At 37.7% G+C, this 26919-nt stretch overlaps 1 protein-coding gene across 5 annotated transcripts in view; it reads right to left on the bottom strand.

The window, feature by feature from the left end:
* Nucleotides 1-26919, bottom strand: part of LOC123876461 (ankyrin repeat and sterile alpha motif domain-containing protein 1B-like) — a 118962-nt gene that overhangs the window by 60287 nt on the left and 31756 nt on the right. For 4 of the 5 annotated variants that reach the window (XM_045922732.1, XM_045922733.1, XM_045922735.1 and 1 more), the window contains exons 9-11: nucleotides 22004-22135; nucleotides 20490-20984; nucleotides 15097-15256 (exon numbers count right to left, since the gene is read on the bottom strand). In XM_045922732.1, coding sequence (XP_045778688.1) covers nucleotides 15097-15256; nucleotides 20490-20984; nucleotides 22004-22135 — 787 coding nt within the window. The remainder of the gene's footprint in view (nucleotides 1-15096; nucleotides 15257-20489; nucleotides 20985-22003; nucleotides 22136-26919) is intronic. The other variant, XM_045922734.1, reaches the window with a different exon arrangement.

Raw genomic sequence — 26919 nt, 5'->3', positions numbered from 1 at the left:
AATTAATTTCAATTTATAAGTCGTTGGAATTAATTATTATTATAAGACTTTTAAAGCGAATAAAGCCACGTAACGGTGAATTACCTACTTAAATGTTATGATAGACTAATCAATGGCCAAAACTTCGTCTGATTTAAAAGTTTTTAGGCAATAAATAAATAAAGGACTACAGATCTGAAATAGCTTACCTAGATTAGAACATGACAGTGTGTCTGTTTGGCTGTTACTCTTTACGGGCCATCCACTGACGTTTAAGTGATAGGTGTACGAGTGCATGCATATGAACAGTACAAACTTAGTAAAGAAAACCCCTAAAAAGAATAGTGAAATTCGGAATATGATAGAGACAGAGACAGCTTGGCTCCCTGACATTTTTGTTCCGGAAAATCAAAGTAAGTATTGCCAAGGGATTTTGGGAAACCTAAGTCCATGCGTATGAAGTCACAGGCATGAAGCATCATCTAGTCTAGTCTAAATATACTTATATTTATAACTCAAAATTTAAAAAACCCCCGAAACAAAAACCTCTATAAGAAAACTAGAAAAAAACTGATAACTTGCAAACGGCTGAACCGATTTTTTTGGATTATAGCTAAGAACACTCTCGATCAAGCCACCTTTCAAACAAAAAAAAAACTAAATTAAAATCGGTTCATTCGTTAAGGAGCTACGATGCCACAGACAGATACACAGATACACATGTCAAACTTATAACAACCCTCCTTTTGGTTCGGGGGTTAAAAACGAAAAGCTGGCTGACTGACTGACTGCTCTTTCAACGACACTGCTCAAACTACGGGACGAATCCGACTGTTTGGCATAGCTATTATGACGTCAACATCACGTGGACGAAGTCGCGGGCATAGGCTTGTTAATAATAAAGAGGAAAAGTAAGGAATTATTGAATCAATCACAACCAAAATACTCTAAATACATCAAGTGCTCAATAATATGATTGTTCTATTTCTGTTTAGGATCAATAACACGGAAGGCGTTGAACGCGCGGCGCACGCGCTGCCTAAAGTGTCAAAGCAATTGACCCGCTCTTATTAGTCATTTCTACTTGTTGACAGCTTCTAGCCTAATTTGACACTATGGATAATAATAATTGTAAAAAGTAGATCGATAAAAATTCGAAAGCGTGACGGACGACACTATTTTTTGCATTGCAAAAACACCACCAAGTGCGAATGAGACTTGCGCACCGAGGGTTCCGTACGTTTTTTAGTCATTTTTCACGATAAATGAAGAACATATGCATATAAATAAATAAAAATCTGTTTTAGAATGTACAGGTAAAGCCTTTTCATATGATACACCACTTGGTATAGGAATCTTATTTTGAAAGTTGAAAATATTAATTTATTTATTTTTTAATGTGATGTTAGGTTTCCACAAATTCACGGTTTTCGGATATTTTTCTTTACGTATGCTATAAGACCTACCTACCTGCCAAATAATTCTAGGTCAACGGGAAGTACCCTATAGATTTCTTGTCAGACACGACAGACAGACACAACGAAACGTCTCATGCTTAGATTGAACTAGGTTAAATAATAGCTATACGTACATTGTACCTACTTACTTATTTTGCACTATATCTACCTAGCATCAAGTTGTTAGGTTAACTGCGAAGAAAGTAACGGGTGCAACTAAATTAGCAATATACAAGAGCAGATGGATGACAAAACAGTCATCTCTCATCTGTAAAGTTGCCAAGTATCGAAATTAAGCCCGCTGAGTCAGGCGAAACCCTTTCTTTTACTTTTGTAGTAGGAAATGGACTAGTGACATTTGGCGTCGAAGCTGAAGGGACGACGCCGAGGTGACGCGACGACAACGATGCGTCAACGAGCAGACGACGCGCCGGTGACTGAACAGTCTACTAACTATAGTACGCGACAGGTCGAGATGGCAATCGGGGTGGGGACGCCCCGCATACCCGCATAGCCTCCACGCTAACCCGGTTGGGGTTAGCACGGGTGACGTTTGACGGCCTCCCTGGCGCAGTGCTAAGTGCTGTCTTATAAGTGGGAGGTCCCGGGTTCGATTTCCGGCAGAGTTCGGAATATCTAAATTTCTGGTCTGGTCTGGTGGGAGGCTTCGGCCATGGCTAATTACCACCCTACTGGCAAAGCCGTGCCGCTAAGCGATTTAGCGTTCCGCTAGGATGCCGTGTAGAAATTAAAGGAGTATGGGTTCAATGAAAAAAAGTGCCATACCCCTTCTAGGTTAGCCCGTTTCCATCTTAGCCTGCATCATCACTTACCACCAGGTGAGATTGCAGTCAAGGGCTAACTTATTGTATCTGGATAAAAAAAGTGCGGGTGTGCGGGACATCTCACCGCCTCAGCCCGATTGGCCGATTGCCATCACGACCTGTCGCGGGATGTTTGCTACCATGTTGCCACTGATATTGGCATCTACTTACTATGGGCACCATTGATGTCGGAGCAATCTTACGTTTTCAGTTTTCCATACCCGAAATAAGACTCCGCTGTCCGTCCGTCTGTTTGTCTCCCAGCGGACTGTATCTCGTGAACCGTAATGGGTAGAGAGTTGGAATTTTCACAAAATATGTAGGTATTTCTATTACCGCTATAACAACAAATAATAAAAATTTCGAAATGGTTGCCTTAAAACAATTGAAACGTGTTATTTCTTGTGCGATGGTACGGAACCCTTCGTGGGCGAGTGCGACTCGCACTTGACTGATTTTAATAGCTTTATAATGGGCACCTAATGGCCTATGAAATTGTGGAATATGACGTCATTAAACATTTGACGTCCCGAAAGTTACCAAACCGGAATATAAAAGTTTTCTTGAAACTTTTCTTTCTAGAAACTTGAGAAGTTTGGGAAATCAACATATCGGAAGAAAGTTTCTTTTGGCATCATAATTTATTTAAGTTTGCAATCATACCTAACTATACCTATTATTTAACGGACAGTACGTTTATTGAGCTTTAAAATAATAATAAAAAATATTATTTCCACTAATTAAAAGTAAAACCGGTAGCGTTATTTATTACGCTAATGTATTACTTAATTATTTTAATTGTTATATAAAATACGCTTTTAATGTTTTGAAAGTAAGTAAACGGCGAGTTTAATTTAACACATAAAATAATTAACCCAATTAATTGGAACGATAATTAAAATGTGCAAAGGGTAAAGTGCAAATACCTACTCTTTTGAACTTTACACCAAAAGTTCCTTACGAAATATGGATTTTAGACACATAGTGATCAAGATCTGATAATAATGATAATCACTCCGTTGGACGGTGGTTCAGTTGGTAACCACCAAGTCAGGTTTATCAAACATGTAGACTCTACAATTCCCATAACCCATTTTGACGAGCGCAATGGAAAACATTGTGGTCTTATTAGTGGGAGATCCCGGGTTCGATCCTGGGCAGGGTTTGGAATTTTATAATTTCTAAATCACATGGTTTGGTCTGGTGGGAGGCTTCGGCCGTGGCTAGTTGCCACCCTGCCGGCAAAGCCGTGCCGCCAAGCGATTTAGCGTTCTGGTATGATGCCGTGTAGAAACCAAAAAGGTATCGGTTTAATAAAAACTGTCCTGTAAATCCAATCCAGGTTAGTCCGCTTCCATTTTAGACTGCATCATCACTTACCACCAGGTGAGATTGCAGTTAAGAACCAACTTGTATCTGAATTTAAAAATCCTACTGGCGTTTGATTTTTCTCAGCGAGACTTTTTCATGGGAATCACACTTCACACTAATCACATTAATTACTCCTTCACGCAAAAACGACCCGCCGGATTTGGCTGAAATTCGGAATGGAGATAGATAATATCCTGGATTAGCACACAGGCTACTTTTTATCCCGGAAAATCAAAGAGTTTCCACAGGATTTCGAAAAACCTAAATCCACGCGAGCGAAGTAGTATAAAACAAGTGTAAATTAAAAATTTATAACACCCCCGACGATCCAAAGTATTTGAGTTTTCCAAAACATCATTTTCAAATAAATAATTATGTATTTAGGCAACGTCCATCTTGACAGCTTGACATTTGTCTATTGACATAATATTAAAAACCTAACGGTTATCTAACCTTCTTATCTACAAGAAAACTAGAAAAGAGCTGATAACTCTTAAACGGCTAAACCAATTTTTTTAGATTATAGCTAAGAACACTCTCGATCAAGCCACCTTTCAAACAAAAAAAACTAAATTAAAATCGGTTCATTCGTTTAGGCGCTACGATGCCACAGACAGATACACAGATACACAGATACACAGATACACAGATACACAGACACACAGACACACAGATACACAGATACACACGTCAAACTTATAACACCCCTCTTTTTGGGTCGGGGGTTAATAAGTGTTTATGGGTCTGATTATGGAAAAGGGACTGGGAAATATAGAGGCAAAAGAGGTATTTTTAGTGAGCTACTCAACAGATGTTCATTTTAAAGCTTTTTATCATATCTTTGGACTTATTATGATCGTTTAGTTAAAACCGATGATTTAAAAGCTATTTACGATACGATGCGTACGACAACCATTTTATAATTTAATTAATTAACACTTCCACAATTACAGTCACCTTTATTGATTGCAGTTTAATTACAAAACATGTTTCTCCGTGGTAATAAAATTATTGTCTTTGCCTTGAAGGACCAATACAAGTTCCTTAATATCATTAATACATAATTACGGCAAGTTTTTGTCACTCGTACGTAGATTTTGATAGTCAGTTTTTAATTTTAACGTATCCACTTACGGTTTTGCCGAAGGTAGATAAGTATCTACCTACCAGAAGGTTCTAATGTCAGTTAAAACTAAGACCAAAATAAAGTTTGGTAAACCTTTTTAATCAAACTTAGCGAATAATACAATAATTACTGAACTACGTGACTGCCTTTAAACATGTCAAAACTTTTTTTTAAACTACACAATGGATTTCAATGCGGCTTTTTTAATAGATAGTGATTCAAGAGGAAGGTTTACATGTACTCGGTATAATACATGCATAATATAGTAGAGAAACACTAATAAATAATAATTTTAGAGGTTTCTAATGTGACGTTGTTAATCTTAATTTGTTTTGCGCTTACATTGCAAACGCTGGCTGAACCATTGATTTTAAAGCCACCATGGGCTGAACCCCACAAGATAGATCAATATAATCTATTACATTATTGTACACCTTATAAAGGTCTACAAAAAAATCTGCGGTGGCATATGTCTTTCTCTTAGAAATAATCAAACTTTTAGAATTTATATTAACAGTTAGAAAGATGTAGATGTTATAGACAAAAGTCTGGCAGGAGATATTTGTCAAAAGCCAAAGGTCGATGGTTTGGCCTTTGGACCTCTAGCTGCTCGGCAAACTCTAGGATTGACTTATCAAACCTACTACACGACTATACTAGGTAACTTATTTAACTCTTTGAGTAAATGTTAAAGCAAGCTATAGATCACTTATACACCGACTACATTTGATTATGATCCATACTAATATTATAAATCCGAAAGTGTGTCTGTCTGTCTGTCTGCTATCTTTTCACGGCCCAACAGTTTAACCGATTTTGACGAAATTTGGCACACGGTTAGCTTATATCCCGGGGACGGACATAGGCTACTTTTTATCCCGGAAAATCAAACAGTTCCCACGGGATCTTTACAAACCTAAATCCACGCGGACGAAGTCACGGGCGTCCTCTAGTATGATATAAAATAATGCTGCACTGGCTGCACTATGATTTTAGCTTGAAGTTACATCGATGAAGTTTTTCTCACAATGTTTATTAACAGATACAAATATCATGTCCATGCCTAATTGCCAACGGTTCATTTTGTCTAAGGCTTATGTTTACTCTAATTATTTAAGTGATTTACACATTCTTTTTTTTTATAAAAAAGAATATTAGCCATGCTCATCATGACTAATACTCCCCTTTCCCCTCCAATTAAGCGTAAAGCTTGTGCTAGGAGTGGGTACGACAATAGTGCAACGGGTGGGGTTTGAACCGCCGATCTTTCGGAATTCAATCCGCTCCTCAACCGTTGAGCTATAGAGGCTCTAAACATTCGCATGTCTATAGCGATGATAGCCTAGTAATAAGACGTCGGCCTCCTATTCCGGTGGTCGGGGGTTCGATTCCGGGCACGCATCTTTTAATTTCTGCCTTTCAAGCAATTAAAATATGACTCGTTTTAACGGTGACGGAAAACATCATGAGGAACCTCCATGCTTGAGAGTTCAATTCAATTTAATTATATTTATTGCGAATTTGTTTTGTTTACACGTTTTATCTAATCCATACTAATATTATAAATGCGAAAGTGTGTCTGTCTGTCTGTCTGTCTGCTACCTTTTCACGGCCCAACAGTTAAACTGATTCTGACGAATTTTGGTACAGGGTTAGCTTATATCCCGGGGATAGATATAGGCTACTTTTTATCCCGGAAAATCAAAGAGCTCCCACGGGATTCCCAAAAACCCATCCGCTTAACCGATTTGTATGAAAGATACCGAGGTAGTTTGCGTCCCTGTAATTGACATAGGCAACTTTTTATCCCGGAAAATCAAGCAGTTCCCACGGGATCTTAAATCCACGCGGACGAAGTCGCGGGCATCCTCTAGTAGGTACTATTGTTAGGTTCTGCTGTCTACGTTACGGCATGCAAGAATACAATCTTGTCATTAAAATAATATTATTATAATATTTTTACATATATTTTAATAAGTAATAATTCTAGTCTAAGTATTCATTTGTCATATCTTGTCCATAATGGTGTCAAAGGTGTGTGAAGTCTGCTCTTGGCCAGCGTGGTGGACTTTAGACAAAACTCTTCTCTCACACTGTTCACACATTCTCAGTCTCCAGTCTCTCTCGGGATCGTGCAGTGTGATATGTATACCTTCAACAGCGAGCAGCGCAACGACTCTTGCGTAGGTATATGTGTAAATGCAGGGTAAGATACTATACTCGTAACATAATGTACGTGAAGCCAACTACCATGACCTAGTGTAAGTCACACTCGGTTGACAGAGTCGCGACGGCGTGGCGGGACAAAAGAGATATAAACTTACACAAGTGTTACCATGAATTACGAAGAAAGTCACTAAAAAGTTTTAAGCACTTCAATAAAAACGTAAATAAGTAAATAAAAACGTTAATACATATGTATAGACCACTGTCGTTCATAGTAAAAATTACTCGTATGTAACTTACAAAGATCTTTGAGTTTTTTTAGGGAACAAAACCAAAGTTATCAATATCGTTGATAGAAACAAGTTTGTATCGTTAAATTAATTGGGTAGCTGTTAAAATAGTACATTAATTCCAAAATCGACTAAACAGAGGTGAAACAGACTAAGCAGAATGACAGTAACTTAGGTAAAGGTTTGGTCTCCGATTGCTCCGACGGGCAGCGGAGATCAAACCTTGTTAAGATAAGGACAAAAACATAATCTTCATTCTACCATCTAGTATCATCTATCATATATCATCTAGTCTACAGGAAAAGAACTAGTACCCATTTCTTTGAAACATCAAAAAAACTAGGACATGTCCTAGCAAATTTATAATAATGGGAACCCTACCTAAGACCCGTTATGCATAAAAATGCCCTTATTGTTATGTACTTAAGGACGTCTGGGTGATAAAGAAATTGTTTAATTTATATGAAAAACAAGGTAACAAAAATAAAAAAAGCAAAATCTCCCTATTTGGATTAAAACGTACCAATATAAATTATTAAGATAAGAAAAGGTTTGTTCGGCGTCTATTTTCTTCCGCAAACGATGATATTAAAAGACTAGCTTAATATGCCCGCGACTTTATTTTACCTTCTAGGCAAGCGCGCTCCATCTTAGGCTGCATCATCACTTGCTTGCAGGTCTGGTTGCAGCCAAGCGCTAGTCTATATAATTAAAAAAAAAAAAACCTCCTCATGGATTAAATTTTCAAATAATCTTTTTTACACATCTGCAGTGATTGAGTGATGGATCAGGTCAGTCACCATTTCCTTTTATAGATAGATATATTTTGACTTTTGACTTTGACTTATACAGCTCTATATGTAGGATACCTCACCTGGTGTATGTTTGGTTGCGCAACCAACTTGTTGGCCACGGCGGCCAGGAGCAACCATGAATATGTATAAAGCTATTTGGCGACACACTCACTTGACCATCAGTTGCGCTACCAGGGACGCCCCTCCCGCACTCTGCTCGTACGTAACAATGTCATTCACACGTACGTACTTTGTTGATGAGAGGTGATTGCTCTCACCCCAGTGTCTGCTGGTGTTTCTCGTTTGGTAGCTCAAGACACCATGGCGCAACCAGTGGCGCTACCACGGTGTCCTAGTGAGATATTGGCCTAACAGCTAACAGGTACATTAGCTTAACGACCCCAGTTATTCTGAAAGTCTAAACGCATTCATATTCGCTTATCTATTGCGGAATAAAGGCACAGAGCAGATGTGAGTTATTACGTGAATGTTACGTGGTTTATGTAACTGGATTGTATTGTATAATTGAATAGAATATAATGCACAATACATATTGTTTTGCAATATTATAACTATCTCATTTTCATACCTATCACTTATCATTAGCATATTAAGTATCCTATAAAGACAGCGATCGTCATACAACGGTAAATGCAGTCAATTATTTTATTTCCTAGCTGAATGCTGGGTTTCACTCGGAATTATTTTCTCAAAATTCTTTCTTAGTGAAGTTCAACTTTATAGTGAAAACATTATGAAAACCTATAAGCAAAATCTTGATCAGCGATTTGAGTTGTAGACAATGTGTGTAGGTATACTCTTGTTTTTAACCTCCGACCCAAAAAGAGGGGTGTTATAAGTTTGACGTGTGTATCTGTGTATCTGTCTGTGGCATCGTAGCTCCTAAACAGAATTTACTAATGAACCGATTTTAATTTTGTTTTTTTATTGTTTGAAAGGTGGCTTGATTGAGAGTGTTCTTAGCTATAATCCAAGGAAATCGGTTCAGCCGTTTAAAAGTTATCAGCTCTTTTCTACTGACTGTAACCTTCACTTGTCGGGGGCGTTATAAATTTTTAACGTCACTTGTTATTACATCTCTACCTATGTAGTACGTACTACGTGGGTACCCACATTGTTTATTTTTTGCAACTGGTGCCCATGTGTGACGCTGTACTAAACCGTGAGACGCAAGTAAGTAAGGACAATAAGAAGGCCTCAAATCGGTGACGCGACGCAACGGCGCCTGCGCCCGCGCATCTCTTTGTCCTTTTTGGACCGTTATAGCAATTACTGTGACGTCGACTGTTTTGCTTCCTAATCCTAAATAATCGTAGGCATACTATATCCTATGCATGCTCTTTTTGAACTTTCGTACCACCTATAATATTGTAGGACGTGTATTTGAAATAAATAAATTATGATTATGATTATAAATATTATTTTCTTTTCGTTTCATATCAATACTAATCCATACTAATATTATAAATGCGAAAGTGTGTCTGTCTATCTGTCTGTCTGTTACCTTTTCACGGTCCAACAGTGTAACCGACTCTGACGAAATTTGGTACAAGGTTAGCTTATATCCCGGGGACGGACATAGGCTACTTTTTATTCCGGAAAATTAAGGAGTTCCCGCGGGATTCCTAAAGACCCATCCACTTAACCGATTTGTATGAAATTTGGTAGTGAAGTAGCTTGCGTCCCTGTAATCGAAATAGGCAACTTTTTATCCCGGAAAATCAAACAGTTCCCACGGGATCTATAAAAATCTAAATCCACGTGGACGAAGTCGCGGGCATCCTCTAGTATTATAAATGCAATAGTGTGTCTGTCTGGCTGTATGTTATATTTCGGCCCATCCACTTGACAGATTTTGATGAAGTTTGGTATGAATATTATAGTTTGCATCCCTGAGATGGGCATCGGGTAAAACTGACTGACTGATTGACTGATCTATTCTATCAACGCACGGCTCAAACTACTGGATCGGGGAAAAATTTGGCATGCAGTATTATGACGTCGTCATCAGTTAAGAAAGGATTTTTGAAAACTCAATCCCTAAGGGCGTTAAAGGGGGGTTTGAAATTTGTGTAATCCATGCGGACAAAGTCGCGGGCATAAGTTAGTCAATAAAATTGATTATGCGTGTACTACCCAAGAGGTACCATATCTCTCGCAGCTACACGTGATATTTATTAGCGGATGGGAAGCTCTGCGGTCGACCGGCTAATATGTTTCAACGTGTAAATCGCAGCTATGAGGAAGCTGCGGCTCCTGAGGTGCGGTTTGAATATCTTATAGCGGCATTTAAAACATTAGCTTAAATAACATAACGTTAGACGGTCAGATAGATGTATAAAGCGGCATTTTTAGGTTTCCGTACCTCAAAAGGAAAAACGGAACTCTATAGGATCACTTTGTTGTCTGTCTGTCTGTCCGTCGTGTCTGTCAAGAAACCTATAGAGTACTTCCCATCGACCTACAATCATGAAACCACAAATAGTTTTCAGATTTTTTCTTTTACTTGTGCTATAAGACCTATCTACCTGCCACATTTTAAGATTCTAGGTCAACGGGAAGTACCCTATAGGTTTTCTTGATAGATACGACAGACGGACAGACGGTCAGACAGACAGACAAACATACAGACAGATAGACAGACAAAAAGACATACAAAGTAATCCTTTTGAGAACCCTAAAAATGGAAAGGTTAGAAATCAATTAAGGCCTACTTTAGTTAAAAATGAAAGTATGTCTATTATTCAGGTCTACACTAAAAATCAATTTATTTGATTTTGCTTTCTAAAACACAAAACTTAGGTACGTAGCTAACCGCGTAATCAATCAAACTACTGTAATAAAACAGATTGCACCAACTTTCTCGATATAACCAATAAAAATCTATGTATATTGTTTTAAATGGTAATTGATCTATTGTTGTGATTATACAATAATTTTTGAATAGTGATAGATTTTCTGAATTATAGATCACTAGCTGATACCCGCGACTTCGTTCGCGTGGATGTAGGTTTTTAAAATTCCCGTGGGAACTCTATGATTTTCCGGGATAAAAAGTAGCCTATGTGCTAATCCAAGGTATAATCTATCTCCATTCTAAATTTCAGCCCAATCCGTCCAGTAGTTTTTGCGTGAAGGAGTAACAAACATACAGACACACACACACACACACACACACACACACACACACACACACACACACACACACACACACACACACATACAAACTTTCTCCTTTATAATATTAGTGTGATCATCATCATCAATCGATAGAAGTGAACAGCTGGACATAGGTATCCTGTAGGTATATGCCAAAGGTCTACATGCCACGGTCTTGTGCCGCCTAAATCCAGCGGCTCCCTGCGACTCCTTTGATGACGTCTATCCACCTAGTGGGTGATCTTCAACGCTGCGCTTTCAGTGTGCCTAGTGGGAGATTTTTAACCTATTCGATCGCGTAAAAGTTAACTGCGTTTTGTAATGGAATTGAAACAGCACCATCTTCTTGTCACTAGATGGCGCTGTTTCAATTCCATACAAAACGCAGTTAATTTTTACGCGATCGAATAGGTAAAAAATCTCCCACTAGGCACACTGGTTCGAAGTTGCCAGCTCAAGTCAACGAAGTCAACTATGAGACTAATAAGAAAGCTCAGAGTTACTCAGCGGGCGATGCCAAGAGCTATACTTGGAGTTTCTCTAAGTGATCACATCAGAAATGAGAAGATCAGAAGGAGAACAAGAGTAACCTAACTAACCTAAGTAACCTAACTTCACTGGTTGTGAAGCTGAAGTGGTATTGGGCAGGGTACATTTCCAAACCGCTAGTGTTGGGGTCCCAAGCTGCTGGAATGACGACCCTATCAAAAAAGCAAAGCATTGGAAGACCCTCACTAGATCGTCAGACGACATCAAATGTGTCGTACGGATTTAGGCGCTGCCTTGGATTCAGGCGGTGCAAGACATTGGCGTGTGATTGTGGAAGTCCCTACAAGAGACCAATAGGTATCAGCAGCAGTGCTTATCCGTCGCCGATAAGGATTATAATTAATACGCCAGTCAGTTAGTTTCCCCAATAGATCCTTCTAAAGATTCTAAATGGCTAAAACATGGCGTAATATAAGGCAATTACGCTTGTTTTATAAGCCTTATCGCACTTAGCGGTAAATATGATGGCTACAAGATTGATTGCCAATAAAAACGGTAATTGGCTCTTGCGATAGAACTTAAATGGCAATTTTGTAAGGTTTAAGACGATGTAAGGGCCGGGCATTGACCCCTTTGATAAAGAGGTCTTTTTGGAGGACGGGCGGGCGAATTTGTACTTGCAATATTTAAACTTTCGTTACATGTCCAATGTTTATATTACCTGTTAACGTATTTAACGTAGCGACATGTGAATTACGTTTCAAAAAATTTTAGACTCATGGCAACTCATGGTGAAATTGTCAAGTCGTAAATAATTGCGATACTGGGAGACGTAGGTAGGTAATTACTACTTAGATGCAGATGTTATACAAGTGTAAATTAAAAATTTATAACACCCCCGACAAGTGAAGGTTACAGTAACTAGAAAAGAGCTGATAACTTTCAAACGGCTGAACCGATTTTCTTCTATTATAGCTAAGAACACTCTCGATCAAGCCACCTTTCAAACCTTTATTAGTTTAGGAGCTACGATGCCACAGACAGATACACAGATACACACGTCAAACTTATAACACCCCTCTTTTTGGGTCGGGGGTTAAAAATACTAGTTTTCCCCGTAACTTCGTTCGCATTATGTAATTAAAGCCTATACAGAATGTAAACAGAACGCTAGCAAACACTTAGCGTGATTATCACCACCTTAACACCCAATGCCAAAAACCATTTGCCTTATCTTGTAGTTTTAGTGATTTAGTATTTTCATACCCGCATTGTACAGCGTGCAAAACTCGGGTCAATGCCCCACGGTTAGGTTAGATTGGAAGATAAATATGCATATGTCACTCTGCAAATCATTAAATATATACATGCAAAAAATCACGTTGATTTGTTGGTCCGTTGCGGCGTGATTAAAGGACAAACTAATTCATCACTTTCGCATTTATGATATGGAAAGTGATGAATTTCCGAAATTTCCATCTGTTTTCCCTGTAAATATCGCCGCGAACTGCCGCACCGCAAACAGAGAACAGTCGAAAGCTCGCGACGAAATAATTCACCAATATTTGCACAAATCTACGTAGCATGGTACTTTTACGTGAGCATTTTTGATTTTGACCGAAATAGAGTTCTATTTTACTCTATGCAGAATATTAGAAGTATTACGTATACCTATTATGGGACGTTTTAGGGTTCGTCAAGTGTTTTTTTAACAATATAAATATATAATCATCCGGCTTTACTCACGTGTTTAGTTGACGTAAGCCCGACTAGTTTCGAACTTATCCGGGGTACTTTTTCATAGAGACTTACACTCGTATTCACAAACGTTACTCTGAGGTTTCATAGTGCGCTCGAACGCACAGTGTAGGTTCCACCAATCAGATGACTGTATCACGTCAATTTACAATGATCTGATTGGTGGAACCTACACTATGCGTTCGAGCGCACTGTGAGACCTCATAGTAATGATTGTGAATACGGCCGTCAGTTTGCAAACGCATCGCGGTTGAGTCTGCGTGCCGCACGCGTGGTTTTTTAACCTCAACTACTGTCATGTCTACATTATATACTTTTATATACTATATCATGAGTAGATTGAACATAATAATATTATCAAGTATTATAGAAGCAGGCGTTATTTTGCGGAAGTCCATGATATACAAGGAACCAAAAGCTTAATTTGACCTTACAATGTCTACATATCCTGAGGATGCTCCGGTGTCGGTCGGGGCGAAATGCGCGTCGAGTGGTATTGGAATTTGTGTGGGGCTGCGTACCATACAGATTTCGTTGGTTATATATTATAGCAAATTAAGCTTTTGGTTCCTTGTATATTATCAAGTAGCTATAGTCTTCATACCTACGCGCAAATTCCGCATCATCATCATCATTATCAACCGAAAAGCCGTAAAAATAATACCAGTAAAAAATCTAGGTACATATTCAAAATGTTACACAACGTTCTGCATACACTGAAACAAACCTATGAATTTAATAAAGCAAAGTGCAAATCTGAGGCGCGAACGGCGAATTTCCAATTTCCCAGATATCCCCTTTGGTTTTCCCTGTAAATATTGCCGGTGAACTATACCGGATAGTAAACAGAAAACATACGAAAACCCCGCGGCGGAGTGATACTGCCACAGTTTAGTAAACATACAGTTAGGAAATGATTAGGTACAGTACATCGCTAGTTAGGTACCACTTAGGTAGAAGTCATATTAAAAGAGCAAGCAATACTCCGCAAAATAACCTGACTGGTTTTAAGAAAATTCTATATTCGGCTCCTTGGCGGGGTGAGGAAACCTGACTGGTTTACAAATACCGCCAGTCCAAAAGTTAGTCACTGCTTTTTTTAAGATTGGTGCTGCAAAGTGCTGTTATTCTTTCCGTCAATAATCACTTATAACTAGCCTAATCATAATATTTTGCTGCAACTCTAATGTAACAAGATTTTAAGAGATAGCAACAGGCACAAATTAAAATATAGGTATGTAACATAATGCACTTAGGTACCTACTTAGAAATGATTATACTTAATTCTTCATTCAATCTCATGATCAAATCTCTGAATGAAGGCATTTTCTTGACGCCAAGGAATCACAGAACTTGTTTAACATACAAAAATAATTGCTGAAATATTTATCTCTTAGTGAGTGGCGTGTAAACTATGATCTTTAACAATTACGCATTGTAAGGTCTACATCTCCTGAGGATGCTCCGGTGTCGGGGCGAAACGTGCGTCGAGTGGTGTTGGGATTTGTCTGGTGCTGCGTGGTGGTGGCTGGCTTTTCCTACATGTTTATCAGTGGGAGGGCGAGCGGTTCTTGTCGCATACTGCACGTCGCACCATACAGATTTGTTTGGATTAACGGATTATAGCATATTAAGCTTTTGGTTCCTTGAACTATGACTTACCTGCAAAAGGAACATCGCACACATACTCCTCCACACAGTTGTCGGTGTTGCCGCTACGGTCGGTGGCGCCACTCGCGACGGACACCGAAGATGGCGCACGCAGCAAGCTCACCTCAGTCTCCGTTTGACTGTCTCGCACCATGGATCTCCGCTTGTACTCCTGTCAAATAAATAACAGCTCTTTTTCTTTGTTTCCTTTAATATAAATACTCTTTATGCTCTAAATACTCTTTATGCGGTAAATACTCTTTATGCTATAAATACTCTATGCTCTAAATACTCTTTATGCGGTAAATACTCTTTATGCCATAAATACTCTTTATGCCATAAATACTCTTTATGCCATAAATACTCTTTATGCCATAAATACTCTTTATGCCATAAATACTCTTTATGCCATAAATACTCTTTATGCCGTAAAAACGCTTTATGTCAAGGGATGTGGCGGCCAAAATTACGCTAGCACTTTTGTTGTACATCGTTTCTATTTACTAAGTAGGTGCGTAGTGCCTACCAAATGCGTAAAACAATATTAACATTTCTCCAATCTATTAGGTATGGAAATATGATTTAATCTGAAGAAATACATAAAAATATTCACGCTCACTACGCTCTTGCAGAATGTCCAGAAGAGTCAAGATTACTAAGACATTAGGCACATATTGGTACTTATAGGAAGACCGCGCTGTTGCCAATTGGGTGATTGGTCCACTTATTCCACGTACCTAATTTTCCCAAGTTTTGACTTCTATAAGGTCATCATAGTAGAGATATAGATTGTTTTAAAGATACCATACCAAAGAACTACTTTCTCTACTTAAGTATGTAGGTGTCTACCTACTATGCTTATCAATGTTTTTTTTTTTTAATTTATAGACAATTGGACGATATTTATAATATAAATTATTGTTCTATCAAAATAATTAAAAAAACGGTAACCACTCACCATTAAACTCGAAGACTATACTCAGACGTTTGGCAGTGTTAGATACGACTAACAATTGGGTATAGTACGCGACAGGTCAAGGTGGCAATCGGGGCAGGGACGTCCCGGACACCCGCACAGCCCGGTGCGGGGTAGCGTGAGAGACGTGCGAGTGTGCGGAGCGTCCCCCCGCCTCATACCCCGATTACCATCTCAACCTGATGCGTAAGATAGGTACTTATCAGCTAGGTTTTTATTTCAAAGTTATCTAATCAGGCAATGTTTACCATAATATTTTTCGATATAGATTTTGATGAATAATAAAAGAAAATCAAAGTGCTTTTGCTAATTTTATTGAAAAGGCTTTTATGATAAGCATCCATCTACATTGAGAAAGCTAATTAGGTGATATAATCCTACATTCTCTTTCTCCATATTCTGTATTCAACACATAAGTATTATTTAGGCAAAATAATCTTCCTTTCTAAAGTTAGAATAATTGTATTGAGTGCTAAGAGTAGTTGTACACGAAATGTTCAGTTAAACCAATGATAATTTTAATTGCTATGAAATTTTACATAGGGGATCTATTAAACTTTTCGAACTTTCAGTTTGATGATATTTTTTTGTAAACTAAGCCTAAATACATATATCATTATGTTTGTAAAATTACTACCATCAATATTATGAAAACTGGTACTTAAGTAAGCAAGTATCAATTCCAAGCTGAATCAAAGAATAATTCAATTAAAATAAATAAAATCTTCTGTGTTTTCAATCAAATAAAAATCCAACAAAATAGGTTATAAGTAAATATATTACTTATCACAAAAGTATTTTCCAAACAAGGTTGAACAAAAGAAAAACAACAAATAAAAAGTACATAAGACATTTATTATAATAAACTTAATAAAATAAAAATAGTACAAGTAAAAGCCTTAAAATAAAAACGCTAAATTAATTATAATAAAATGTAAACGAATATTTCATTTATTCATCTTTATACTTTCATAACAATCGTAAATAATTCAAAAAAACTATCAGACAAAATATGTAATACTCCAAATTGGTAATCAATACACGGTTAAGGCAGAACAGACGCTAGACAATACTGTCGCACGTAAACACGACAAAACTTAAGGCTTATCTAGTGTATGTAGTGGCCCTTTTAATGAAGTAACTCTTTCCAAATTATTCTATACTAATCACGATACTGTCATGTCGGTAATATAACGTAGGAATGACGATAATTCAATCGTGGTAAGAAATTATGACCAAAAACAAATATTAAATCATAAAGCTGACCAATAAACTGACCATAAGTGGTAAATTGTTTTTTAATTAAATGCACTTGTAAAAGTTTATTTGAATAGGTAAGTAAATATTATGTATTCTATTTTAACTAGGTATTTTATTCATAAGGATTAAGGACTCCTATGCATTATAAGCATTTCTTAAGACATCACTCTTTTACGGATCAAAAGCAGACTTTTACTTTTTAAGATTATTCAAATTTCAAACAACTCAGTTGCTATTGGTCGAATAATATTTGAAGAAATTCAATATTAAATGTAGCCTATATAAAGTAAAGGCCTAGTAAAGCGCTATCCCATACAAATATACCATTACATGATGGAGATAAAAATCTCAGTGGCGCTAAACATTTTGAATCACCGAAAAATCACAAATGAAACTATGTTTTGCAATTGAATTTGAATGTTTTTTGAAAACATGTTTGTGATTGGTTGGTGACTCAAAATGGTTAACGCCCACAAGATTTCTGTCACTATCATTTGTATGGGATTATGTTACAGAGAGAGCGCTATAGAATAGAATAGAATATATTTTGATTCAAATAAACCTTTACAAGTGCTTTTACTGGTTTATACTAAGTTCTTTCCGCGGATAGAGTATAATGATAAACAGCTCCTTTACATTATAAGAACTTTTTATTTATTTTTCTAATTTAATGAAATAACTCCAATGAAACTATTATTATTGTATTTGTACTGATCACATTGGTCAGCCATTGGTGACTATTTTAGTAACATGATTGAACTATAAAACTAATAATAACATTAAATATAGTAAAAAACTAAAATACAAAACATAAATGTCTTAAAAGGAAAATTTGTAAATTTATTTCATTACGAAATACTTACAATTTAAAATAATAAAATATTCTAGCACCTTACATTTAGGAAATTCTCTTAATGCCTATAAATGGCTTCTAATAAAATAGTCTATTTACACAGAATAAAAGCAAATAATAGTTCAAATAACATAGCACCAAACAGTAAGACTAATGGAAAATCACAATCACCTGAAGTGATACTTTTTATGTATTATGCCTCTCCCACACTGGTGTAAAATTCGCGCAGAAATATGGACCAGCTAATTGCAGAGATATTTTTTTTCAGAGAAATGCGTAAGCGACTCACTTTGCACAGCGGGGGCGCTTGAGACGTTGTGAAGTTAGGTTTTTTCACTTGAAGAACGATTTCATTATTGGTTTGTGGTAAGAATGTCCATGCATCCATAGTGCATAACGCGTCGCTTAAACGTTTTTGCGAGTAGCGATTTGTGTACCTTTTAATGGTGTCTTCCGTTTTTAATACCGGAACAGCAGCGTGTTGCCATTTTAAACATCAGATACAGAAAAAATTCAAAAGCACATAGCATCCAAAAGCAATATAACGCTATGCAACTCGGATTTTAGAATAAAAAGCACTAATATTTCATCAGACATCTGTGCGGCGACAAACTACGATCACGTACCAGTTCTATACCTGTTCTGAATTCTATGATTTCCAATTCAATAACATTATTATGGCCTTGCAAAAAGTCTGGTCAACGCTCGGGATTTTGCTAATGTGTGGAAGAGGCATTATTCTGATTAAAACGATCAACTATTAACAACATCTCCCTGCGATTTCTTTCGAATTCTAATCTCTTCGACAACCTCCATTATTAGCTGAAATGTACAGAAATACAAAAATAAATTGGAATGGGGTCAAAAAAAAATGGGGTTTTAAACTAGCATGCACATGCAATATGGCTTACGTAAGTAGGGTCCGACCGAAAGGTTCGGCTTCAGCCAAATCTTTGGTTCGGTTGTAGTGGGCCGAAGTTTTGACCACAGCCGAAAGTTTGTAGCAAGCGCCGAAATTGAACGAACTTTACGTACGCACGAGACCGAAAAGGATGAGGAAACGCGCGGAGAGCAGTGGTCAATAAGACAACAATAAAAATAAAGCCTCAATAGCTCAACGGTTGAGGAGCGGACTGAATTCCGAAAGGTCGTCGGTTCAAACCCCACCCGTTGAACTATTGTCGTACCCACTCCTGGCACAAGCATTACGCTTAATTGGAGGGGAAAGGGGAATATTAGTCTTGCTTAGCATGGCTAATATTTTTTTTTAAACAAAAAAAACTTATCGAAACTTCGGCTTTGGCCAGGAATCACCTTCGGTAGGACACTTAGCTAAAGGTAAATAATAACTCTAGGATAATCAGAAGTCTAAAAACAATATTAGTTCAAAGCGAATGACTTATTTGAGTTAAATTTCGTTGTTGATAATGAAAATGGTATCCCCATGTTGTTCTTTTTTTTACTACAAGTAAATATATGACTTTATAAATTAAACATTTTTAAATGAATAGTAATTAATGATTTATTAGCAGTCATGCACAATTTGTGACAAAAATTTGACCTCTCCAAAACACGCCCGAAATTCTGGCAATGTGCTGTTTGAATATCTATTCTTAGTACTAGTAGATACCTACTAGCTACATAAAACCACGTGAATTTTAATTCTGACACAAACTCGGTATTTCGAGACGAACTGACCCATTTTCTCGTCAGTATTATCTGGTTGGAATTTCGCACGTGTATGGAAGAGGCCTTATGGTGATCGCACATTACAGCGAAGCCGCACGCAAAGAACGTCAACGGGAAGTACCCTATAGGTTTTCTTGACAGATACGACAGACGGACAGACAGACAAAGTGGTCCTATAAGGGTCCCTTTTTTCTTTTGAGGTACGGAACCTTAAAAAGCAATTGACGGTATCCATAACAACCCAAACCTCTGGAAATAGCAAGTTTTTTGCTCCCCTATAAAGTTGTTAATTTTGACTTGCGTGGTGTTAGAACTTGAACGAAACGCCATGCATTTTGCTGATCAGCTCAGCTGGTTGCTGACCGGTAAAAATTGACCCGACTTTACTTGGAATTCTAAATGTGACTGCGTCGCTCTTAAGTTAGTCTACTTTGAGAACCACGTGCGGCTAGTCTTGAAATGTGTGATCAGTAGCCAAACCATAATCAGAAGGTACAACGCAGCTTTTTCACCATCAAAGAGTTGCAAAAGCCGTGGAGATATTATGTGTCGCTCACATTGTGCTCGAGCTCTTATGATAAAAATTAAGAATAGCGTGCGCATACAAAATCTTCAATCAGGACTAACCTGACTCAACGGCCTGATCCTTTCATGTATGCTGTTCTCCGCCTGTTTCGCTGAAGGAGGCGGATGGTCGGGAGTAGGAGGCTGCTCATAGTGCGTTGGCGACAACGGAATATCCACCCTCGACCCTGAGGAATACCGCTCACATTCGCTTGGACTGTTCATCGACTGATCGTCGAGTAAACTTTCCATGGAAGACCTTTCTTGGTTGGAGTACTTTCTGACTCTCTTGTCTGCCATTCTCGCTTCGAAGTTCTCGTGCTGGGGACCAAAGGTGTTCCTTCTCAACTTTCTGCGAGGGTTCTGCTCCTTTATAACAACATTTTCGTACATAGCCGTGATCGCTACGGGTTGTGTGCGGTTTTTCAAGCTCGGTCGAGGGTTTGGCACTGGGATTGCTCTGGTGGAGTTGTGATTCTCTTCGTATTCTGAGTAGGACAGTTTGCTGTCGACGTATTGGTCGACTGATCTGCCGTGTTTGAGGTAATGTTTAGCATCCTGTAACAAAGAGACGATGTTGTATAATACTGACAAATTAGAAAGTAAAGTTCCTGGTACATTGGATATGTACCAAGTACCAAAGCCTATCTTTCTTTTATCTGAATTCTAACTTTTCAAGTCAATGAAAGGAACGAAAAGACCTAGTGAAAATTTTGAGTATATGATATGACTTTGTAGTCGTTTCCTGGATAGGTAGGTAGAGGTACCTATACCAGAAAACAACTAAAAATGACCCAAAACTTTGTAGTGTAATTATTATTGTAATGTACTTGAGGGTATTTTGATAATAAATTAGTTGTTGGTCGCCCTGCCTTGTTTTACTACATGTGGCAGCGGTGGGATCCAAACCCACGCCTCCGAAGAGACTGGTGGCTCAAACCAGTTAAATTCCAGTGCTAATTTCATTAAGGAAAATTAAGTTCAGTAATAATATATTGATATCACTGACATAGGCACGTATTTAGTATTTTTACACAGTGAAGCAGCAATGTAGAACCAACAAAATATGTCAAATGAGCTCGGTGGCTCATTCAGAGTTGAAATCTGAGTTAGCGAATCAGCTGCCTGATTTGAGGTCACAAAATAAAGTCAAGTGAAAGGAGCCATCTGAAAAGGGCGGGAAACTGCGTACTTGGCTCTCCCTAACTTATAAATAACTACAAACCTAACATTGGCTAATCTGTGTAAAGCTAGAAAAAAGCACCTGCTCTACGGGCGAGAGAATCGCAACGAGTCCGACCTACGAGTAGTCGACTCTCGTAGTATCGCCCGGAATTTGGTCTATAAGAGTTGTATCAAATCTGGTGGCACGGCGACACTATCGCCCCGATTCTTTCATCCGTGGAGATGGCGCCTAAGATACGATTTGAGATCCTAGCTCCTATCATAGGTGGTAGGTATCATTACGGCCAGTAAGAGTCCGGCTCTGCCCAGTAGGTGTCCATGAGAATTTTCCCTGCTGTAAAAAAAGGTGTCAAAGGTCCAAGTATGAAGCTGGGTTCAGAGTTCAGACCTACCTGTATCTCGTCGAGGTCATCCTGACTCCGAGCATGAGCTCTCAGCTCATAGCTGTAGCCGGAAGATGGTGAATTGACGTGGGTGGGGGACACTGACAGATTCCTTCTGGGAGGCTTCTTGGGAGGGGTGGGCTGCAGACAAATTGGCGTTTAAGGGCTACGCAATGATGATACACATGTAAAGGTGGACTAATTAATCACAATTATTGACAACATGTCATCCTTTCTATTTATATAATTATACTTAAAGCACAGGGAAAACAAGGAAATAAAATGTTTAGCAATAGGAGGAAATCCGCCAAAATACGTATGACTTGTTGCGTTACCCGCATGTTGCGAATAAAGTTTTTAATGTGAAAAATGATAACTATCACACAAGGAGAAAGTTTGTATGTGTGTGTGTGTGTGTGTGTGTGTGTGTATGTTTGTTACTCCTTCACGCAAAAACTACTGGACGGATTGGGCTGAAATTTAGAATGGAGATAGATTATACCATGAATTAGCACATAGGCTACTTTTTATCCCGGAAAATCAAGGAGTTCCCACGGGAATTTTAAAAAACCTACATCCACGCGAACGAAGTCGCGGGCATCAGCTAGTTACCTATAAAAAATGCTATTTGAAAACTACCTAAAATATAGCAAGATTTAGTCCACAATTCAAAGAAAACCAAAGCTTTAATTTAATTCCTTGACCGCCGAGTTTCTTGTTGGTTCTTCTTAGTACTAAGGTAATTTCAAACCAGTGTCGACTTATTTGACGATTCAAAAGTAAAAGCTTGAAGGGTTTTGTAAAAGAAATTTTTCTATTTCTATTCTATATCCAGTTTAAAGCCAATCACTGTGTTGTTTTAATAAAATATAACAGACGTTTAATAAACGATTTTTAAAACAAACCATTGAGATAGTTATAAAGAACAGAAAACTCCTTATGCAGGACAATTTTATCGGCAAGTTAGTAATTTAAAAATAGAATGATGATGAAAACGGAGGGTCTATTTTCAGTAGACCTCAGGATCGTTACAGAGCCGAGATAAGTGCCCGCAATTGCGTAATTGCGTATTTCAACGATTGCGAAGAACAATTGACGACTATTTGTGGTCTAAAAGAGATAAAACGGAAAATGCATCTGTGCTGGGTGCAATTTTGCCAAACTCCATCGAATAATTTCGACTTTGATTTCGGAAAGGTAGAACTCACGATAAATCTCTACTATGATGATAATTGTTAGGCTTCCGTACCCGAAGGGTGCCAATAGGGCCCTATTACTAAGAATCCGCTGTGCATCCGTCCGTCTGTCTGTCCGTATCTCGTAAACCGAAAGAAAGATGATCACAGAGTGTGTATTTCTATTGCTTCTACAACAACAAAATAATAAAAATTCCAATAGAGCTACCACTAAAATTTAAAAAGTTATTTCTTGTACGTTTATATCGGTCCAGATAAAAACATCGGTTCAATGTTTTTATCATAGTGATATCTGAATGTAGAAGACCCAACGAATTTAGTTAAACGAAATTACTTTCCTATGGCGTATGAAAGAGAGATAAAGAGAGACGAGAGAGAGGAGGTCCTAAGTAAATATTTAGATTGCCGATTCACAAACCATAAAACTAAAACAAATTGAAGTATTTTTTTTTGAATCAAAGTTTTTCGCTGTCTCTCCAGACTTGGACCGACTAGATAACCCAAGCGGTCCAAGTAATTTAATATCGAGCCGCGGATGAAGTCTAAATTGGTAGCAGCCGGTCACTGAATGGACAATTTTCTACATAATAGCTTGTTAGACATTATACCCCGCTCATAGAATTCCTCTTAACTCATTCCGATGAGAGATAATGGGATAGGCAAGTGTTGAACGCCTACATTATTAACTATCTAAAAGTTTATTTTCAGTTATTATGATTGAAGCTGGATGTTGAACCTGCGCAGTGGGTGATTTACCGAATTATTAGAGAAAGAGAAAAAGAGAGAGAGAAAGTAGCGATGCGCAGAGATTCCCTTTGTTATTGCCCAGAGTTATTTTATCTAATGTCTGTCGCAAGTCGCAACCAACCTGCGGGGTGATTCGCTAACTCAGTGTTCAACAGTGAATGATAGCCACCGAGCTCATTTTTATTCCATTGAAGGTTTTCTACGAAAAATCATTTTATTATCACTTAGTCAAGTAGCAATGTAGAACCAACCAATATCAAATGAGCACGGTGCCTATCATTCATTGTCGAACACTAAGTTAGCGAATCAGCGTGCTGGTCACGGTCTTAGCATAAATTATAAAAAAGTAATTTGAGACACAAAGTAAGTATGGTAAATGCGGGGAAGGAGAACCACAAGATTGTATCCATACTAATACTATAAAAGCGAAAGTCTGTCTGTCTGTCTGTCTGCTAGATTTATACGATCTATCATTTTAACCGATATTGATGTTGACATAGAACAAAAATAGACCTGGAGACGAAAATGGAATACTTTTATCCCGGAAGATAAAATAGAGTTTCCACGCGATTTTTAAAAACTTGAATTCACGCGGACGAAGTCGCGGGCATTACCTAGTGTCGCCTTCAATACGGAAAATTGGGAGACAGACCGAAATAAAGCAAATTAGTACACCAAATAATGGTTTGTAACTCCAACGTGTAAATATCTCTGAGTTCCACTGGCCTACATATAGCAATAAACATACCATTACAGTAACATTATCCAGCACATCTGGACAGTAACGATGAAGTAATTCTGGCCCAGAATGATTCGGCATTACGATTATTTCGAAATTCACACTGTTATTCGTCCAGTTCATCCTACTAATTCGCTGATTCAGTGTCCAACACTGTATGATAGCCACCGAGCTAATTTGACATTTATTTTTAATCCATTGACGGTTTTCTACGAAACACTATTTTTATGTCACTCAATGAAGCAGCAATGTAGATCCAACCAATGTCAAAAAAACTGTGGCTATCATTCAGCATCAGACACTGAGTTAGCGAATCAGCCCGCGGTCTTTTTAATCCCCGACCCAAAAAGAGGGGTGTTATAAGTTTGACGTGTGTATCTGTGTATGTCTGTGGCATCGTAGCTCCAAAACTAATGAACCGGTTTTAATTTAGTTTTTTTTTGGTTTGAAAGGTGGCTTGATCGAGAGTGTTATCCCAGAAAATCAATGAGTTCCCACGGGATTTTTAAAAACATATATCCACGGGAACGAAGTCGCGGGCATCAGCTAGTAACTACATAAATCAAACCAAATTCCAACTAGTTCATACTGTGTAGGCAACGTACTCACCTCAATACAGCGGCTGGCGGATCGCCAAATATCCTAATGTTATCCTATTTCCGTAGATTTGTAACGTTTAGATGGCAAAGAGTAACCATTTGCTCAGAATTGGCAAGAAAGTATAAGACAATATTTTGTCAACTAAAATCTTAGATCAACAAAGTAAAGTAGGGCCTTGACATTAAGTTACCTCTATTCAAGCTCTTTTTAACCCCCGACCCAAAAAGTGGGGTGTTATAAGTTTGACGTGTGTATCTGTGTATCTGTTTGTGGCATCGTAGCTCCTAAACTAATGAACCGATTTTAATTTAATTTTCTTTTGTTTGAAATTATAATTAATTTGAAGTTATAATCTAAAGAAAATCGGTTCAGCCGTTTGAAAGTTATCAGCTCTTTTCTAGTTACTGTAACCTTCACTTGTCGGGGATGTTATAAATTTTTAATTTACACTCGTGTAAAGGTTTTTAGGTACCCTATGTCTTTGTGTTTCAGTGATAATGATACGACTCCCCTAATACATGCAGCAAGCAAAACGTTGACCGTTAGGTGGAAAAACAGGAAGCACGTCAAATCTGGATTAGAGTAAAGTACACGCAACTTGAATACAGAATAAACTGCAATGCCTTGCTTTATGCGTTGAAGGATCGTTTTATGATGACCGTTTAAGTTATCCGAGCTAAAAGGTTCACCGCTTTTTGTATGAGGCAAAATATTACAAGAGAATATTATTATGCTGTTGCTAGCTTTTTATAGGTAGGCACGTTATAATTCACGTACTTATGGAGTTTTTAGTTCATCCCAATTATTTATTAATATGATACAGGCACCTTTAAATTTTTGGAGTTAGGTATGATAAAATCATAAAAATTTTAAGATAGGACATGTTACCAGTTCACAGTTGAGACAAATCCAGCCAGCCCAATCATGAAGAATTATGTTAAAACGTTGAGTATGATAACCTTCCGGTTCCATATTTTATTATGAGACAACTATGACACCATATTATTGTATTGTCACCGAAGTTACATAGATAAGTGCTCCCAGCTCAATCGGTTGGGGGGGCTGGTCTAAAATTCAGTTTCAAGATTGACCAGATACGAACACAGCAAGTTGAAAATGAAAATGAAAATTTATTTCACAAATTTAGTTAATTAATAAAAGCTTGGGCAAAATCTCATTTGTTTCAAAATTCACTTTCTCAGACTCTCGACAGACGACTATTGTTTGAGTCTGTTTTTATTAAAAAAATTTTTTGGAACGGTAACGGTAACGGTCAAACGGTAGCACGCGGTGCTTAAAAATAATAGGTACCTACATTAGAATAATACAGTCATACTGTATGTGCTACCCACTACGTCAACAACATATTACTAATTAGTACTTAAATTAAATTACTTAGAGTTACATGGTATAAACTGTTACTGTTCGAGAAAATAGTTTTCTAGATCCATTGATATAGAGTCTATTTACTATCAAAGTCTAGATCAGTCCATAAACAAGTGTAAATTAAAAATTTATAACATCCCCGACAAGTGAAGGTTACAGTAACTAGAAAAGAGCTGATAACTTTCAAACGGCTGAACCGATTTTCTTAGATTATAACTTCAATATAATTATAATTTCAAACAAAAGAAAATTAAATT

Source organism: Maniola jurtina, chromosome 21 (genome assembly GCF_905333055.1).
Source record: "Maniola jurtina chromosome 21, ilManJurt1.1, whole genome shotgun sequence".
Lineage (NCBI taxonomy): Eukaryota > Metazoa > Arthropoda > Insecta > Lepidoptera > Nymphalidae > Maniola > Maniola jurtina.
This window is presented reverse-complemented; position numbering and strand designations above follow the sequence as displayed.